Source organism: Anticarsia gemmatalis, chromosome 4 (assembly GCF_050436995.1).
Source record: "Anticarsia gemmatalis isolate Benzon Research Colony breed Stoneville strain chromosome 4, ilAntGemm2 primary, whole genome shotgun sequence".
Lineage (NCBI taxonomy): Eukaryota > Metazoa > Arthropoda > Insecta > Lepidoptera > Erebidae > Anticarsia > Anticarsia gemmatalis.
Window position 1 is genome coordinate 2,949,997 of NC_134748.1, and position 21,567 is coordinate 2,971,563.

The window sequence follows — 21,567 nt, forward strand, 5'->3', positions numbered from 1 at the left end:
TAGGACGATGTAATATCTGCCTTATTTATTGAACTATCATTGTACTTAATATATTGGTTGAAAATGTACACCCGTTGTTTTTGTTGCTGTAAAATATGGCCTTAAATTAGGTTTTATTCAACACTGAAGTTCAAAAGTCAACAAAAAGTTCAGGTCAAACACCTCGAACAATGCGTACTGTTTGTAACATTGTATTGCTTTATTGTTAGCCTTTTATACTCATATCTATACTACATAGTAAACATAGTATCTAGATTATAATGCCAGCACAGACGTGGTGTCGCCATCCGAACCATCCACGCGCGTCCGATGTAAAAATTACTTTGTACTCTGCTCTTCTACCGAGTTCCGCACGTCACGGATAGATGGCGCGCTCTTTAATTTAAGTACTTATTGTGCCTTTTTAAGAACTATTTTTATTTTTTCTTGTTCATTATAATTTATTGATGTGTGGACAAAGTCATGGATGGCGTGAAATGTTTTTCAATAGAACTACGAACCCCATTGTGGTTTTATGCGTTTTCCTTTGTTTGTTTGGGGGAAGGGAAACGTGGATTTCTATTAATTTGGGACAGCGCTTGGCTTCAGTTGATTGATTGTGTGGGTAATAGTGTAGGCGCTTTGTTGTAGGGGTACACCATTTGATTTTCCCTTTGATATTAAAGTCGAAATAAATAGAGACTCGATTTTTATGCAGTCACGATTAAATTTCAATCGTAATGTTTCCATGAATTTGTGGTGTTTAGGAAGTTATTCATTCAGTCATTATAGTCTTTACTTTTTGAACCTACTACATATCTAATTTTTCCTGTAAAGTATGTCTGATTTGTTTTTGTTTTTGTCTCACCAAATACCAGCAGAAAATAAATTTTGATTATTTAAATGACTAATTACAAATCAATTTCCTTGTCAACAGATTGGCGCGCACCGATGACGGACGAATCGGAGGCGGCGAGGGGTAGGCGCGCGCCTGCGCCCCCGCCGCGTCAGGCCGCGCGTCCGCCCGAGGTGCGCCCGCGCACTCAGCTCCCCGAGACGACGGCTCCAGGCATTCGGATGCCGGCGCCTCCTCGCCTCATCCGCCCTTCAGAACACCTGGCGATAGTTGAGAGGCAGATGGAGCGCCGGCCCGTGCCGCTGATGCCGTCGGTCACGGTGGTGCAAGGTCCTAGGCCTCCGTTACCGCCACCGCAGCCGGTGTACAGGCATGTGGCTCCACCTCCGTTGAGGATGCCCGCTCCACAGCCAAGGATGCAGCCGCCTAGGAGAGAAATTCAGGTAAGGCATATTTTATTAGGTACAGATTAGATATCATACTATACGATTTGCAATCTTATAGTACCTACAAACGTTTGATTAGGATCATATAAAATAATATAAACTTAATAAAAAAACCGTGCAAAATAACTTCACAGGCTTTCAACAAAATTGAGTTATGTTGTTAACTACTCCGCTTACGTAAAGCTATGCAACGTTGCATTTAACAACATATTCCATACAAACTTGCTTTGAAGTATAAAACAATGCATGCATTGATGGTAGTTGCGAACTGCGTAAAACTTTTCTGCGTATTGTTTATCTGTAGTGTATAGAGTTTTATGGAAATTGTAGGTGTTTGTCTGTCGGGGGTTCTTGTATAGTTAAAATACTTTTCTATTATGACTCGATTATAAAAGTTTTGCATCCGTTTTGATCTTTATTTTTGAGCATTAGCTTTGATTCAATTTAATTCACTTAAGCTAGGACTCGCTGATAATAGCCAACTTTTATTCCCAGCGAGAAATGGTAAAAGTCAGACTGTAGGAATGCCTTGACGATTTTAAATACTTGTTAAAGTTTATGAAATAATTGAAATAAAGCATATTTGACTTTGACTTGAATGAAAACTTTTCCAGCTGGTTGAAGGATTATAACCAGATTTTGAAGTTAGAAAAAACAGTTATTCACCACTTTTTGAAAGTCATTGACATTTGTAGCGTAAAAGCTCTAGGCATCTACTTTACATACCTACCTAGTATATTTATAAAATATGATATTAATGTACGTATGTACACATATTGTACAGCCTTTGTTTTAAAGTTTTTACACGGCTCGCGTAACCCGGCGTTCGAACCGGTCGGATTCGTAACGGAAATTACGCGTGCACACCTTTACGGGGCGAGTAAACGTATTATGAAATGCTGGAACGATAAAAACTGCATCTGCGTATTGTGTGTTTTATGAAGTATGATGTCGAGTTAAATTTTAATTACTGTAAGAGAGATCTCGTACCTTAAAAAGAAGTGCTTGAGGCTATGTTATAAGATGCACACACTGTAACCGTTTATCAAGGAAACGTTTCTTAAGAAAGCCCTTACTATATTAACCGACTGTTGTGTTTGTCATACATTTCTTCATACGTTGAGATAAGATTTTATGAATCATAGTATTCAGCAATGAAAACATCGGCTCTAAAAACAAAAAAAAAATTACAAACTCATGTTTTTCACTTCATTTGATTAGTATTCTTAGTATTCAGCAGTGTGTTTTTGTCTACTGCTACAGTCATCAAAAGACTTCATTTAAATAGGCATAAGAAAGCTGTACTAACCTATCACTCATTTGTGTTCCGGCTGTACACTACAGGCAATTGTTTGAGCCTATTTCTATCTCAAATAAATAAATTAACAAGTTTACACGTTACAAAAGTGTTCGAAGCCTCTTTTTGAGCAAAAAATGCCTGTATCAGGAGACTTGTTCTTAATTCACGAACCACTGGATGCACCTTCTAATTTTCATATAAGAATAATAGTCTGCTAAAACCATAAATTCTGATGTGTATTATGCTAAAATGCACACCATATTTCATATTCTATGTGTTATAAGATGTGTGTGGGAGTATCGTCTCGTGTTATGCTAATCGTTACTTTGTTTACCATGACTTGCAGATCGTGTGCATATCGTGTGCGTATTAATGCGAAAGTGATAGCGAATAAATCTTAGAATCACAATAGATGTTTTGATGAGATGGGGAATACCGGATCACTATTTTTTTGTACGATATTGGTGTTAGAAGATGCTATTTCTTTTTAGCTATGATACTTGTTTTGCAACCTTATTTTTGACGAAAATACTAAAGTTTTGATATAAAGTTCTTGTGTCGATAAAACTTGATAGTCATGTAAATATTTCGTTACAAAACTCTGGACTGAATAATGACGTCATATTTTCACAATAAGACATCGTCAAGAGTAAATTCTGATTGTAAGGTATCGTTTTCGTTCGGCATATCCAAGTAAATATGTTTCTTTTACTTAAGTACACTCGAATACTCGATAGTCTCAAAATATTTGAGTGTGAAACTCACACTTTTAAAACAACGCTTTCAATTGTTTCATCATTTATGATTATTTTACGAGCACAAAACAAAACAATCAATACAATATCATCAAAAGCTTGACTCAACAGCTGACCTCAAATCACTGAATTATCAACAAACACATTGTTCGCATGCATGCAACTGGTCCGAGATTCGCTTCCCGGTTGAGTCATTGACGGCTTTCTTATTATAATGAGGTGGCGTTAAGTGGGCGGGTTTGGCACCACAATGCGGTGAAGTGACGTGCTCTGAGTCAATTATATGAGTTACTTCGGTAAACTAGGAGTGGAATGTGGGATTATTAGTGGGAATTGACACTGTAAAGCTGTTTTGCTAGGGTGGCTATTAGTATGTATTATAGGCGGTAAAATATAGGCTCGTAAGGGAATGTTTCTAAGAACGTATAGCGAAGTATAAAAGGGTCTTTTAATGATGGGAATAATAAGCTACGAGTATACTTAATTTTTTAACGTAGTACGCTACTTTTTATTTTTGCGACTGGTCGTAATACTATCAAAAATATTTAGTGCAGGCATCGCCGCAGAAGAAAACTGTCCCTGTTCAAATTGGTTCTTAAATTGATGACACTATAAGAAATCAATCAATGTTCTTAAATAAACTTAGCGAAACATAACCAGACCTTATTCAACTTTATTCTTTTAGAACACATGTCTTATAATTGCATTATAAAACGTCTCAAAAGGGGTTAATAGCTGCAATCGGTCCGATTTCTGCGGTCGCTGCCAATTTTTCGTCATAAACTTTTATGTCCATTTGAAATTGCGTCTGACCTAGATAAGGGCTCATCCGAACATGTCGACTAATGACCCGGCGAGACGAGGCGGGTCTACAGTCAGACCTTGGCCTAAAACCACAAAGCTTAGTAATGTTATGATCACATCAAATGAGTTTTATGACCACTTTCTAATGAAAATAGCTTCTGACTTCATCTGGTACAAAAATAATCAGATTTTGAGTATTTTTATGTACCCAATGTATCTGTTGTTTTTGAAGGGTGTCAATATCTATTGCCATCTATTGCTGATAAACTTTATAAAAGAACTCCATAGTAAATTCATTTATGAAATACTCGTGAGCCAAGCGCTACACGCCTGCTAATAGTCCTCACATTTGGTAGTGGCATTAGGTGCTCTATATATACATCGTGGTCTTTTCTAGATAATGGATCCTGGATTGTATCTAAAAACATTTGTTGTCAGTATGACAAGAGATGAACTGACTGATGACTTTTCTTATTTTTGTGATCCTGCCTCTGCATCCGCAAATTCTTTTAGGTAAATAAAGCAGTCTAACAATAAGATGGACCTTGCATATCCTTTTGCCAATCACAAGTCCAGCTTATTACCTTTCTACAATCATGTCGGTATAATCACAATATCAGATCCGCTGGCCCAGTAAGGGCCTAATGACACGGCCCACTTCTCATCAATCGGTAACGGACTGACAATCAAAGCGAGACATCATTTGTCTTGATTTGATTGTGTTCGTGTAATACTTATGTGTGGTATGTAGTGCATTCTGATTTGATTTGACACTGTTTTTGATGTATTGTGGGTTGTGCAACTAAGTGCTGTCAAATAATATTTTTTTGTTTGTGTTCTGGTAGTTTGACGTTTTAATGTATTAGTTCGACAACTTAGTAAAGATTGGACATACATCTTTTATTTGGATAATAAATAATTCTGTTTTATTTCGAAATAAATAACTGTACCAAACAGGCCACCGTTAGCTGCATAAGCCTAAGGTGACTAATGTTCTAAATTCTGGATGTTGTTTATCTCCGCTACCCCCTTGCCTTAAAAAATAGTCTTTTATTAGAACTAATACAGCTCTCGGCTTTTTTCGTTCCATTTTTTTACCATAAATCTGGAAATAAACGTAAAAAAAACAAAACAAAAGCTCTGTATACCTTTTAACACGGCAAATGACTCTCTATTTCACTGAGCCAGTAGTTCCAGACAATTTCTCCGTGTATAATTACGGCTCGCTAGGGGAATCTCGTCGCCAATTAACAGTACGCAGTGGCCAACTGCAGCCAATTATAAATACCTGCTTAGATTCCGATTGTACACAAGTACGGAGGAAAAAAGCGGAAATTCTCATACAAGGTATGGATGGAATTGATCGTTTTTCTTTTTTTATATCTGTGTATAGGTATATCTTTGGTTAAGTCTACAATAGTCTACATATTTGGTCGATACTCGCGGATCTAATTCCAAATAAGGCAGAGCCAAACTATTGTGCTGAACTACTGACTTGAGATATAAGTAAATCATTTAAAATACACGAATCTAATTGGATATTTTTTTAAATAAGTATTCGAACTTATCAATCATCGTGAGTAAGATTGAACTTACCACACCCGGCGTGGTATCCCTCTTAGCTTTTGCACTTAATGTGCAGACATGTGTAAGACAATGTTAAAATGTATATTATATTCTTTGTCCAAACACCTTAACCATAATAAAATACCAAGCAACTTTGTCCAACCCGGTAATCAAACCCTAGATTGAAATCCCACATAATTCGAGTAGTAAATAATAATTGCCTACAGCTTACTAAAGTTCAAAGGTAATAATAATTTGTAACAGATAGTATCAAGATCATTACATCACAACATAGCGATAGTATCAAACCTCATTGATACATCGTGTACATATCATTGGCATACAACATCAAACGACGCGACGATTCGCATCGTACGATCAAACAAGCTCAATGATATAAATATTACTCATTCTATTGACATAATATCTGTTTAAGAGATTCGAATCGAGCTTTAAAGACTGAACACATTGACGTATTGATTTTCAGAACAATCTGTTGGGACAATCTGTAGAGTATTTTAGGCCTTGAAATCTCTAGTAGTCAAATATGTTCTAAGTTGATCTTAGAACATATTTGACTATAAATTATAGGTAAGATGCAGTTATTTAATGCAATAATAATGTTGTTTTAACTTATTTTAACAGTTGTTTAAGTTGACTTATAGTTTTAAATCATTTTTGTTCAAAAATAACGTTTTAAATGCAGCGATCTGTGGGAAAAATATTTTAAAGGATTAAAGCTGTTAGGATTGGTCAAAGTTTTTGGCACCATAGACATAATAAATATTACATTAATTAGGCAATATTTTCATTACAAAAAACGAGCTAAACACTTGCAAGTTTTAAATTCTCTGTTGCTTAGCTTAGCATACAAATCATAAAAAGCTATAGTTTTGATCTAAATTTGTCGGCAATTCTGATCAAATCAATTCAAAATCAGACCGTCCCAACTAATCAGACGTCAGAAACGTGTGTACCGGCTTTATCAAGCAACTAACTAGACCGCCCGTAGACGCGTGGGCGAATTGTATTCATCGATTTACTATTCGATAGTTTGTCAAGATATCGATGTTTATATCGAGTATGCCATTAGCGAGTGCATTAGCCTCTTAATTGTGTATTATTGAATATGGGATAACACCCACGACAGGTCTCTGTTTCACTTTGTTGTTGTTTTGTTATGCGTTAAGGAGGTTGTACTATTTGATGTAGTTTATAATGCAGATTTTGCAGTCTTGGGTGGGTATTTTAGGGCCGAGAAAAAATACTTAATTAAGAACTCATATCTGTTCCAATAGGCGTATGTATTCTCCGATGAAGTATGGCTTAGCCTTCAGTCTACCATGCCTGCCTTTTTGACTAATTGAATTGTAAAAAGTATAAAGTATTCATTATTATTTACGATGCTCAAAATTGATAATAATTTGTATCTTATTATCGCATAAATCTATTAATAACAATAAGTATGTTTTTTTTTTGTAAGTTTAATTCTGACATAAATAATCTATAATTAAATGATTTATAACATACATTGTACCTAATTCCCTATCATCAAGATGTCATTCAAATTGCGAATGACGGACTTTCTGAGCTTTCACGAAATTAACACGTGACCGGTTCCTATCCTCATCAAAAACCCAAGTCTGTCGGCACCTTTACATTGTCGTATCTATTGCAAAACGATATGGCGGTCTGTCTGTTCAAATTTAGGTTGCGTCGGCGCCTTTGTACCAAGTGACAAAATTAGTGGAACGCGCTAATTATGCAGATGAAATGTTGATTGTGTGCCTTGCGTGATGCCAATTAAGTGCTTTGATCAGTATTGAGTGCCGACCTTTCTTTTATTATTTAGTGTATAAGCCTGCCAGTTTGGATTAACTTGAAATAAGCACGAGTTTGTGATTGCACTTGTCATTTTGTGACTATCGCCGTGTCGCCGAAGTATGCAGACTAGATGTCGTTGGCTCTTTATTTTAGAAGTGTCTAGTTTCCTTAAAACTGCTTGTCGTCGGTTCATTCGGGTTATCTTATTTTCACGCAGTACAAAGAATTAAAGAACGAAACTCTAAGAACGAGTGTATGTTGTAAGTCTGTATGTAAGAACTTCACAATGAAAAGACGAGATACGGTTGATACAGTTTGTCAAATTATTCAGAGGTACAATAACGACTTCTTTCTTTTCATTCAGCGGTATTGCAAAAATGTCAGGCTCACGATAGAAATTTTTATTCAACAGCTTTTCTAATGATAAAAGCGTATCTTCCGCAGCAAAGCAATCCTCTTACCCGGAAATAACAACGGGAAAGTAATACGAGAAAGGAATAGTAGTGCAATTGAAAAATAGCGTATTACTTCGCCAATAAGCGAGCCACGAGAAAGTGCATCAAGATCTTTGTAATTCCCTCCGCAATAATTCGTCGGTCGGATTCGAACTGACGGCTGCAAGCACTATCGCTGGGGTGACGTATTGTTGCGTGATGCATCGGATTTTCTTGCTCCTCAATTACAGAATTAAAAAACAACTAGAAATATTCTTCGACTGCATATTCTTGCCTATGAAGAGAAAAATTATGGCCATTAAAAAGGAAAGACATACAACCCCAATCAATGGGGCAAGGTCCGCAGTGTCGCTCTAAGTCTTCCCAATCGCCTTCGCTTCGTCTCTACTTCTTGTCAACTGAATAAATAGAACATGGTTCCAAGTAGTAGTGTGACTTTTTGCTCTCTCGTCTATACGAGAGAGCACAAAAAAATTAAGGCATACTGTGACTACTGTCTATCTTATTCTGTTGACTAAATAGTATTGGACCGCTAGCAAAAAGCGTGGACCTGCAATGACTTAACTGAAATCTAAAGTTATGCAAGTTGGAACCTAAATCAAAACCAATCATTCGTGATGTCTTATCCATTACAGACAGCCTGAAGATGCTTAGAATAATAGTCATCCTACTCACATTAGTATCGCCCTTCGCAGGGTTGTCGCTTTCGCTTAAAGTGCGAGGGGGTGAGGGGGAGGGGCGGAGGGGCGTGGTGCAGGCCCTCCGGCGCCTCTGATTTACTGCGCACTGACCGATTCATTATTACATTATCACCTGCGCGTGCGCCGCGTGGCCCTTTCCTTGCGTTCATTGTTAGGAATGTACTGTTAATAAACAGTTAGAACTTGGATGTATTACTTATTGGAGTTTTAAGTATTGTATCGTATTTGACCTGTAGCGCGATTCTCTAATGGTACTATTGAGTATCGAGACTTTGACTTTAAAAATAAAAAAGAAATAGTTTATCGGCTTCAGCTAGTGGCGCTGATCCGATTTGCATACAACACTTGTCGATAACTAGCCGATTATCAGTTTCAGTCAAAATTGTCGGAAATCGTCCATGTGATAGTGCTGATGTAATTTCACTCATCCCAACCAGTGATGATGTGGTAGGGAAGAATGGCTAGTGGAACCACAATATCAAATTCAAAGTTCCATTCAAAGTTCCGAGTTGCGTCTTCCCATTTGCTTATATAGTGCATTACTCAATTTGAATGGTTCAATACTCATGCTTGCTCCTTATTCCAATTTTATTTAAAACTACTCTGTTCGGTAGTCGAAACTCAATATTTACGAGTAACAGGATACAGGGATTACCGGCTACTACGCGCCCTGGCCGGATAAAGTGAGCGTTGTAAAAAGTCGAGAAGAGCCCGTCAACAAGCCGTGTCGGGTTACAGAGCTTGTATGTTGTCCATTTGCTCTTTTTTACATTGTTTGTTTCAGTTAAGTAAATTAAAATAGCTTTCGAGAATGGAACTTAAACAAAATTCCTTTAAACATTTGAGTTGTTTTTATGGCGTAACTGTCCTTTGGAATTTAGTTAAAAAATGCCTGCTCTAGAATGTATTTTACTTAGAAGAATACTAAAAACACACACATTTCTTGAGCGTAAGTTTGATATACATATGTATGTATTCGCTACTCAGTTTTCTGTAATGCAAATATGAAATATAGATCAGACGTACCTGAGGCATTTTTGATGCCCTACATTGATATCTCATAATGTAACCAAAAATAATCATATTAATAAACATTTTAATTTGATCATTCAACACTCTTCCGTCTTTCAAAAGACACTGCTCAGTATTCCCAAGCACAGCCTACAACAATTAGCTCTAACTGTTTAATTCATTTACAATTACATCATCTACTTACAAATCACATGATTTACACAAATTACTTATTTATAGAGCGCAAATAGGCTGTGTCGTACATGGCATGCGTTAACAGTAAAATGTTTACGCGACCACTTTCCAATGTCAACGTACAATCGACGCCCACGGCGCGATCGTGATTGACAGCTGACTGCATTCGCGTGTGTCTCCGTAGTATGAGACGATACGGGATTTTCTGATATATTTTAATATGCAATTTTGACATAGGTACGTGTTTAATATCTATGTTATAAAATATAGATATTTTTTTAGGGTTATGAAAACGCATGGTTGTTTAATTGACAGGTAAATTGTTAATGCATAAAAGACAGTACTTAATAGTAAAAAAATACAGAACTTAATGTTAGTTTAGGTTGTTGTAATTTTTATAATTATTTTAGACCAAAACTGGATATTAATGACTACTTTTGATACTGCTGAAACTTATTTAATACGTAGGTACTGTAAACGATATCTTTTTTTTACGTAAATCCAATTATTTATTTGTTTTTGGTTTGTCGATTAAATTGATTGGTTACAGTGTGTCTTAAATCGTAGCAATGTTTTAAAGAATGTAGATTTAGCACAGGCAGAATATAAGATTATGGATATTTTTATAGAAATAAACTTAACAATTTAAATCGATACCGTGCCGTACACAACAATGGAAACGTACACTTGGCATCGAATCTTGCTTATGCGATGATTATGCAAATATTTTCTTTACCTCTTACGTCCGTAGCCATACACAATACACATACACAATACGCCATACAAAGTCATGGCTCGAGTGAAAACTCTTTGATATGCTAATATTATAAATGTTAATGAAAGTACCATGTATTATGCGTGTGTACTTAGTATGTGACTATGTGTACATGTTCTTGAAACGTTTATGGGTATTTAAGAGATCGAAACGTGGAATAGTAATTGATCGTTTTTGTTTGGTTTGGGTTTTTTCGTGTTTCGGAAGGCAAAACTAAACGGCTGTAATTTTCAAAGATCTTTGACAGTCGTTAACAGTAGTCAAAGGCTTGAAAGTCTGACAATCAGTCTTACTGAAGGGTATCGTGTTAAAACCCAGGTAACTGGATTGTGGAGTTCCATGTAAAATGCTGATATTTAGCTGCATCCGGTGAAAATAAAAGCCGACTCCAACATAGTTTGGAAGACAGGCGAGGCTATGGTGATTGATTTGCGTTTTACTGTGGTCTATACGCAGAATACGATAAAGTAGGAAAAATATGGTGTGAATAACGCTTACTTGAATTTTTACATAAACCTTTTTATTGTACATACCGCCAACTTGCATTGGACATACAAGCTGTATATCTAATTTATTAATATACCTAATTTGTTTTTGTTTCAGGTACGTGTTTCACTCTTCGAAGATCCCGTAGAGATCTTATTTTGGATGGTAAGCCCTTTAAAATAATGTACTGTAAATGTATACATTTCTACGCGATTAGAAGAGTTATGAAACCAAGTCTAAGGGCTTGCCAACCAAAACCACCACATGACAAAAGAAATATATTACATAAATATTCCATATTTCAACACACAATACATAAATATATTGTCACCGTGTAATTATGAGAGACAATGAAGGAAACTGGTTACTTGTGTTATTTGCTAGCACTTTGGCGCCGGACCAACAATTTGTCATTTTCGTCTACCATCCTATTGTATTCTGAATGTTTACCGTCTGATCTATTAATAGATGTTTCCTTGATGTTACGAGTGGATTTCAAGGGATTCTTAGAAATTATCGAAATAGTTTACGTAAATACTTAAAGAATTCTAAGTTTGCATACAGTGATTCCTGTTATCCTATATTCATAATGGATATGATCGAAAATATAAATAGTATATTGTAGTGATATTGTAACAAAATATGTAGTACCATGTGATACGGTATGAAATTAAGATATGTTTCTGGGTATTACCATAAAATGATTACCATTCCTTCTTGTATTAGTTTCTTAACAATCAAGATAATTTAATGTTCATAGTAAAAGCGCTAAAAGCTTCGTACATTAGTTTCAGCTGCGTATTAAAATTAAATTTCTTCAAGTCTTTTAAAAGCATAGTCGTTATGTTAATTGACACATGGAAGTCCAGTCGTTATACCATAAAATTATTCCATTCAAAAATATGAGGTCAAAACATGTCTCCACTAACTGCGTATTACAAAATGTATACTATAAAGCAGAAAGGGTTACGAAATATCCCGAAATGATAGGCATCAGTAGATTCTTATCACCCTACTGTAAATGAGGCAGCTCCTGCAAAAAGATACGTAACTTTAAGGTACAGTCAGCTACAAAAGACCTTAAACTGTCCCAAAACTTTATTTTTTTTTATGCTGTGAATAATTTTTGCTTTCCTAGCTTTGCTTTAATATAATTCACCTTGCTCTATCCCTTAGTGGACTTAAAATACACTCTTCTACACATGCACAATTTCTACACTAACGAATCAACGGTCTTAGTGCAATAGACTCCATTTTCCGCCGTACCTTGAGCTATCCTCTGCATTTTTGCTGGGAAAAGCCAATCTTTAATGCCCTGTTCCTTGTTCTCGTTCTTATACATTGTACCAAGGCAAAGAAGCTGATTGGTTATAATAATTTGTCTTATTTTAATTTTAGCAGGAGAGGACATCAGCGTCCTAAAAAGATTTTCCGGCATGTGTATTTAGATAATAACTCCTCTCAATTGTTTTTATCGCTGACTGTACATAGTATTCAGTAAACAAAGAGCATAAGTCCAGTACAAGATAATATCTTCCCCATTATTCTCTTGTAATGTTAATAAGATGAATATTTAAACGAAATCATTAACATTCACGCATCAATCATGGCTGTGGTCATTCAAAACGAAAGATCGTAATGAAACTGATTATATTGTATCTGTCATCTGATATGTTTAAAACCATCATCATTTATTAAAATTGTATTAAAATATGAAATACTTTACGTTATTGATTACTTTGTATGCTATCGAGAGTTTCCAATTCAACAACGCATTGTCATTATTTGGCTAGGTAATTAAAAGTGGAAGGGCGTGATCAACTGTCGTATAGACTGATGACTGGGAGTCTTATTTATTCGTTAGTCATGTTAAAGTAACATCATTATCAATGATTCCTCACACAAATCCTTTATGTATCCGTGTAAACCATTTGCATAAATCATTCTATTCATTGGAGAAAAAGGGCTTGAAATCGTTTCAAAAGATAGTTTAGTTTTTCGGGACCAAGCAGATAAATGCGGTATGGGATTTACAAATAATCTATGTTGTGATCGTGGTGTTTATTATGTATGTTATTATGATATAATAGAATAAACCTGTAGACTTAATTTTCTTGCAATTGTTTGGTTTTATAAATAAATTCGTAAAGTAAGTGTCACATACTCAATATCGGTAATTTCACATAACGTCCTACAAAAGGTTCGGTATGCGGCCGGAAATTGACCCAATTATTTGTCCTTATTGAAGTTCAATGACACATTGACAGCTGTTTGAAATGTCACAATGGTATTTGACCCTATCGCGGCCATGTTTTATGACCTTTCACATTCATATGTGAAGAAACTATTGTTTACTACAATGTTAAACGGCAATATTTTTTTATGCGGTTATAAAGATTTTTACTTTGTTACTTTTATGATAGGGCTTGTTGCAATGTATTTTAGTATGAATGCACCTTTGAATGGTTTATTAGGGTTCATTACCCTTTAATCTTTTTAAATATGCTTTTGATAAATTAATTACCCCTTTGCACAATAAGGTATATGATTAAAAGCATTTAATACAGTCATAAGGCAGAGTATTTGTGCCTATGTTACGGGTACATATAGTATATGTGTTAGTCAAACCCCAGACACTAGTTTTTGTGTTGAAAATAAATAAGATAGAAAAAAAAGGAATGACTTATAAACTATATTTGCGTATAAGGCTTTATTGGCACCACTACCGCTTCTGCGCGGTCCACCTGTATCGTGCCTTAAGTAAAATCATTATCACTTAATTTAATTACTCGACACTATACTTACTCTCTATAAAAGTAAAAATTTGCACCTAAACGACTCGGGAAGTACATTTTCTGTAATTACATAGATCTAATTACGTCTAGAACAGTTGGCTAGCGGAAATCATCCATCAAGCGCGTAATTCTACTGAATGCGGCTTTCTCACCTATTCACTCATTTACATATCATTATTGATTGGTGCAAGTATCGCGTTGCATTTCTCGTTTCACCATATTTCGCCTTCCGGGTTACGTCTAGTGATAATTTAATTAAAATTATAACAAATCATCTAAAAAGCTTAGTTCTACATTTTAGATGTTTAAAATAAATTATGTGTTTTCTCAGGGTAGGATCTACAAGCCTGCCAAATTTCGTCCAAATATGTTCAGCCGTTTTGACGTGAAAGATGGATATACATTTAGGTATGGGTGCGGTTAAAACAATAAGGCCGAGTTTCAGTACTTCTGGATAAGCCTTATCGTTAAGATAAAAAATAGATTCTGTGAGTTATCACGATGTAAACTTGTTAGACAGCGGTAAAACTTGCAGTAACGACTGCAAAAAATAGTATCATCGATATTATCGTTCGCTTAAGAAACTTATATTACTTTCTGAGTGTACAGAAAGCATTATAGGTATTACTATAATCTTTCCACTTTCTTTACCCTAATACTAGCGATTCGAATAAAAGCCTTAACGCTAATTCACATAGAAACTGTCGTGCAGTCTCCACAGTAAATCAGCGCGGCCCACGCATTCGCTAGTAATATATTAGACAAGCACATCCTCTAAGATATCATTAGTACTTACAAACGACTCGATACCATTAGTGCAATAGTCTGACTACTATTAGTCTAATATCGGTACTATTAGTCCTAGTCTAATGGTGCGTACACATTTACACGGAACTTGATGAAAATTTGGCGTCAAAACGAATGTTATTGTGTAACATTCTCTAAATCTACAACAATTTTTTTTGTGTTGAACAAATTTTGTGCGAATTTTTTTTTTTATAATACAGTTTTTGTTAACATTAAACGAGTCGTGAACTCTTGGTCAAGCAGTTGCAAGCGCATTGCGTTCTTACTCCGCAAACTGACCGAATTTTACATGAGGCACTTTGGTTAAATACACTTCCTTTGTCATTTAAGTGGGTATGTATGACACAGCAGGCTTATTTACATCGCGTTTGGTGCAACACCGTACCTTCCGTTAAAGGTTCGACGCCGATGGATCGGCTTGCGTATGGCTAGACTAAAATGTTACATTGCGTTAATCTGTAAGCACCTTTAGTCGTCTATACTTGAATACTATAAATTGTGGGAACGTTGCTAATGTGACTAATCGAACCGTAAGATTTACAACCTATAAATTGTAATTGTCGTAGACTTTGTATTATTGTACACGAAAGTCTGTATGTTGCTTTAACGACTTAACTGCTGAATCCAGTTTGATAATGTACGTGTTATTTACTCTAGTTCTTGGTACATAAGGTTACCGTAGATTAACAATTTATTACTAAGATTCATACACCTAGCCATTATACACTCAGCATAATAGATATGAACTTTTTTTTTCATATATTATTTGGCTTCTTAATGGTGACATTACCCGGCTTGCATTTTCTATCGATCATTTCTATTATAATGACACTGATCTTAACATACCTATTAATCGTTATGATCTTAAAGCTATTTCTTCTTCTGTGGCTCGATTCTACTACTATCGACTGCCGACACTCGGCTTGTCATCGAGAAATTTTGTATGAAAATCTGATCAGCGCCTCTGATGGGCGATGCAGGAACTATATTGGCCGTACATTCAAAATGTCAAACTTTCGTTATTAGACAGTACCGACCGTACAAAATCGCGCTACTGATCTGATTATCTTAAAAAAATCTAACTGTTTACTCTAAGTGTTGTTGTTGATTGTCTCAATATAGACTTGTGCAATGAGTGAAAGGATTCTGTGTGCGATGCGTCTGCAGTCTGCACATACGTCACCGCTGACGGGAACACGCGCCGCGGGACCCGACCTCACGAACTTGATGATTAATCTATACTCACACTTTCTATGTTACTGTGGACCAAATTAAAATGGCTGTCGTTTAGTTTCGTATTGGTTGGTTCGTAGCTTTTTGTGGGTCACGTTAAGGTAAACAGTTTATGTTTTGTCTTTTAGATATGTGTAGGTACTTGGAAGTAGAGAAAATTAAATTTTCTTTTCAAAGCGCCAGATACCAACTTCTGCTTGATCCTTATCCATTTCATAAACCTGAAACTAATCGAACTAAATTCTGATTTTATACCTATTACCTACTTATAAGCGTGACCATGAAACCACTGCTAAAGCAATTCTGTATGTTGCATGTTGTTCTTCATTGCCGATTTGGATGAAACTTTGTGCAAGCAGTTAGTGACCCGATAAATATACAGGATAGTTTTTAACCCTGAAATCGCGTGGGTACTCTAATAACTATATCCCACGCAGGCAGATTCGCGGGTAAGAGTTAGTGTACGTAAAAGGAAATATCAACAAATACAACAAATAAATATACTTTGCACCGTCATAATCTTTCTAAATCACAATCTATTTACAATAACCAATACATAAGATTTTAAATATCACAAAACATGTCCCAATCGCGACTAATTTTCGCCTTTACATAACTATTTGCTGAAGCCCGAGGCATTGCCAAAATAACACGGCGTTAGTATTTATGAACTGTCATATCCATTTCTGTCTGTTCCACTATCATTACAATCGGAACGTAATCACAATCGAATTAGAAATCGGACGTTATATCGAATCGAATTATCGGTTCTGTGTGATTCGCTTGCATAATGTGATTAGACGCGATCCGTTGTAAAGTTACTGATCCAGTACAAGTACAAGCTATAGCTAGGCGATAATATTTTCGTTGTGGATTATTATTGCAGAAGAATATTAATTTCAAATAGGATTAGTAATTACTTATCTGGGGGCACGGAAGTGCCCCCGCAAGTCGAGCAAAAAAAAAGCGGCACGGCCGTAACATCCTTTTCTCGAAGCAATTCGGGCTATTTTTGACACCCCTATAATTTCGTTGTGGATAAAACAAGAAGCCTGGATTTTCAGCAACTAATTAGTCATTGTATAAACACGGTATCTTTAAAATTTCAGCCAATTTGAACCAGTGGTTTAAGAATGACAACTTGTTAAAATTTTGAATTTTGTCACTCACTGATTCACTGACTCACTGACTCACCGATCATCAAAAGTCTAAGGTACTTCTAGCAGACTTAGAAGCTTAAAATTTAGAATACAAATAGGGTTTAGTGTCTTAATCATGGGAAAAATTTAATATTTTCTAATTTCGGTCCAGTTTTCTAAATACACCAACTGCAACAATAACTTTGTAATCCCATATAAATGTATAAGATTACAAGGTTACATTTGCAGTTAATGAATTAAATTATTATTTCTGTAGAAAATAAAATAAATAGGTGTAAATATTTATCTACTATATAAGACATAACGGGAGGGGGTATAGGGTGGGTAAGGGTGTTTAGCCCATGAAACTGAACAACATTCCCATAGGAAAATATGTTGAATTATGAAAAAAATACGGCTTTCCATACAAATTGGACTTATGTTTGCTCTATTCGCTCTACAAAAAGAAGTGAGATGCCATCAAAAACATTCTGTAAAAACCTCAAGTCTCGCCGTAAAAAGTTGTGAGATCTATATAACACCAAGTCGATTAATCTATTTAGTCTCTACTTAAAGGACCTTCTGTCTTAAGTTATTACGTATGTTATCTGGGGGCACGGAAGTGCCCCCGCAAGTCGAGCAAAAAAAAAGCGGCACGGCCGTAACATCCTTTTCTCGAAGCAATTCGGGCTATTTTTGACACCCCTATAATTTCGTTGTGGATAAAACAAGAAGCCTGGATTTTCAGCAACTAATTAGTCATTGTATAAACACGGTATCTTTAAAATTTCAGCCAATTTGAACCAGTGGTTTAAGAATGACAACTTGTTAAAATTTTGAATTTTGTCACTCACTGATTCACTGACTCACTGACTCACCGATCATCAAAAGTCTAAGGTACTTCTAGCAGACTTAGAAGCTTAAAATTTAGAATACAAATAGGGTTTAGTGTCTTAATCATGGGAAAAATTTAATATTTTCTAATTTCGGTCCAGTTTTCTAAATACACCAACTGCAACAATAACTTTGTAATCCCATATAAATGTATAAGATTACAAGGTTACATTTGCAGTTAATGAATTAAATTATTATTTCTGTAGAAAATAAAATAAATAGGTGTAAATATTTATCTACTATATAAGACATAACGGGAGGGGGTATAGGGTGGGTAAGGGTGTTTAGCCCATGAAACTGAACAACATTCCCATAGGAAAATATGTTGAATTATGAAAAAAATACGGCTTTCCATACAAATTGGACTTATGTTTGCTCTATTCGCTCTACAAAAAGAAGTGAGATGCCATCAAAAACATTCTGTAAAAACCTCAAGTCTCGCCGTAAAAAGTTGTGAGATCTATATAACACCAAGTCGATTAATCTATTTAGTCTCTACTTAAAGGACCTTCTGTCTTAAGTTATTACGTATGTTATTATCATGCCAATTAAAAAAAAAATACCTTTAAAACAAATAGATCGACTTGGTCATCGCAAGAAAACACAAATTCGCCATTAACATTTAAGGAGCATTAACTTGTCTTCTCGTCGTGCTGATTAGTGTGATACATACTAATAATTAAATCATGCGATGGCCAGGTCGGTCTATTTGTTTTAAAGGTATTTTTTTTTTAATTGGCATGATAATAACATACGTAATAACTTAAGACAGAAGGTCCTATAAGTAGAGACTAAATAGATTAATCGACTTGGTGTTATATAGATCTCACAACTTTTTACGGCGAGACTTGAGGTTTTTACAGAATGTTTTTGATGGCATACTATTTATGGATGGACTCGAGACCTAACTTCTCCCTTGTTCAGGAGTGGACCTTTGCCAGCAGTTGGACAATAACGGGTAAAGAAACTATTTATGTATTTAATGTACCGTAGTTGTCTTGGGGTAATAGTAAGACAATTATGTTATTGATGCTAGTTTCGTTTTTAATGGTTTTCTTCTTTCTTTCCCCGCTTTCGTTATCCAAGATGTTTAGTGTGTAATCGAGGAAAACATGGATAACTTACATGTGTTATCAAAACAATTGCTGCTACTTTACCCGACTGCTTTACGCGTTGTTCAAAGGCGTTCTCTTAAATATATTTTTTTAAATTATATTTTAAACGTATTCATTAAAACCCGACAAAACATCTGACGTCTTATTTAAAAATGCCGTTTGTAGGCATAAAAGTAAAAGTTACCAAAAACCCAAGTTAAATATTCATAATTTTATGCAAATTTCCCAAAATAGCGTTTAATAGCGAATCTTTATATGGAACCGTTCACGGCGGGAGTGATTATAATTATAATGTACACAATGTGGTGCCGATTCGATGCTCGGTTACGTCACGTTCGTATTATGACGGCTCCGGTCAGTCTATAGAGTAAAAAATAAGTTACGATGATAACGGTTCGTTGGTTCAGATGATTTTCTAAATGTAGTCTCAGTCTGTGGCTAGTTGGATGGACAAGGTTTTAGGTTAGGTAAATTATATTGAATGGAGTTTGAGTGCTAGTCTAGCTGACTATTTATTTGTGACTGACCGTTTTAAGAGAGATTTGAAGCCTATTTGATTGCGGCTGACTGTTTGCGAAAAAATAATTTCTTAAAATAATTTATTATTGGAATAAAACATCGCTCCGGATCAAATAATATAGAAATACTTCAAAATAAAAAGCCACAAATTGACATGTTCTTCAAGTCTAGGTTTGAAATTTTCTCGCTCAGGAAGTAATGGTTTGAATTAAATATGATTTATGTATTTAACAATCCGTTTATTGAGGAGGACTAAGTTATATAACATCACACTAAGACTGATTGGAACGGAACAGCAATAAATAATGTTTTGAGATTGGGTTAACTGAAGGTATGCGCGGATTCTGAGGCACATTTAGCGGTAGTTGATCTATTCAAACTGACATTTTTATATGAGCTTAAACGCTATTGAAGCAACACTAAGGGTAACCCTTGGTTTCTAAGGTTTAGTAAGTCCATAGTCCATTCCAAGCAGCCAAAGTCACGGGCAGTCCCTAGTAGAACATTTTGCCTCAAACGGTACGACGCCCACGTGGCGCGTGCAGCTCAACCGCGACCAATCGCAGATAGCTGTAACACATTGTAACAACGTCATTACGACGTATACATCGCTTATCCGGATAACATCTGTGCACTGATCATTTGCATTGTTGCCTAAGTCTTGATAGATTGGCTTGCAACTTGACGGACATGCTTTTGTTTAGAATTGTGTTATAGTTTTTAGTGGTAAGCTGAATTTACGCAAGGGTTAGAGATAGATGTTTTATAAAAGCTTGAATGGGAATGACTTGTATACATCGGAAAAATACTCTACTTAAAGTATAGAGTATTTTTACGAGCTGCGCAGTCTGTTATAATAATTATATTAAATTGTAATCACACTATGTATACAAACAAATAAACATTATATTTATTTAAGAAAACAATTATTCACGCATTGTTAACTCGTGTATAATAAACATGAAAATAGGCCAAGCAAAGCTCTGCGGGATTACTCTATTGGGCAAAATTTCTCATTTTCAAAATTATTTTTCTGTCCCAATTTTTTTTGGGACTGTTTCATTATGAACATGAATTTACAGCGGTAGGGTGGTTAATTAGAACGAGTAATAAGATTTATATACCTGTTTATGACCTTATAGCTTAGCCATTCCACAATATAACAAGATTTAGTAGATGTAACCAATTTTGTATTACTTACGAATTAATAACTTAAAGGCTACTAATGTCTGCTCAATTGTGTGACAGTTTTACTCAATCACAAGTAAAATTTTCTAGTTGTGCATATAAAAATTCAAAGATGTCCATTATATACAAACATTTCACTCGATATTACATCGACTGAGTTCCCTACGCACTAGCCGTTAGCTGCGCGGTTAACATCTATTGCGTAAGAGGGCTAAAACTTACGGCGAAAAAATGTATGATTGGAGAGCATTCTATGTTTACTTCGTATTGTCTCCACTCACTTGACTCATGCACAATTTAAATAATAACATAATTTATTTTATCGACCAAAAACATGCCTAATATATCTCAACAATCGCTTCCAACTGTACCACAGTCTTTAATCATTCACCGACATTTAATGAGCGCTTCGTCAAGACGTTCCGACAACTTGTCCAATGTCTACTGATATCACATATAATATCTTCCGGTCTTGTAATTAACTTCCTCAACTTAGTAGCACGTGTGGCGATTACTTTGAAGTTTTTAACACCGTTTCTAAAACTTTTATAAGTAAGCCCTACAAAATCGAGCTGCATTTCAATTATCCTTTAAATGAACGAAAGTAAATATAAGGATATTTTTTTTACGATTTATATTTTGTTACTTCGGTTACTGATTGCTGCCCCACTTGCTGGACAATGATCCCGGAATGAGGGAGGGGGTAGGTCTTGAGTCTACATGA

At 35.5% G+C, this 21,567-nt stretch overlaps 1 protein-coding gene across 9 annotated transcripts in view; it reads left to right on the top strand.

The window, feature by feature from the left end:
* The window catches only part of LOC142972231 (rho GTPase-activating protein 23-like), a 387,583-nt gene that overhangs the window by 82,451 nt on the left and 283,565 nt on the right, over window positions 1-21,567 (top strand). For all 9 annotated transcript variants that reach the window (XM_076113132.1, XM_076113129.1, XM_076113131.1 and 6 more), the window contains one exon: window positions 917-1,278. In XM_076113132.1, the coding sequence (XP_075969247.1) occupies window positions 917-1,278 (362 nt within the window). The remainder of the gene's footprint in view (window positions 1-916; window positions 1,279-21,567) is intronic.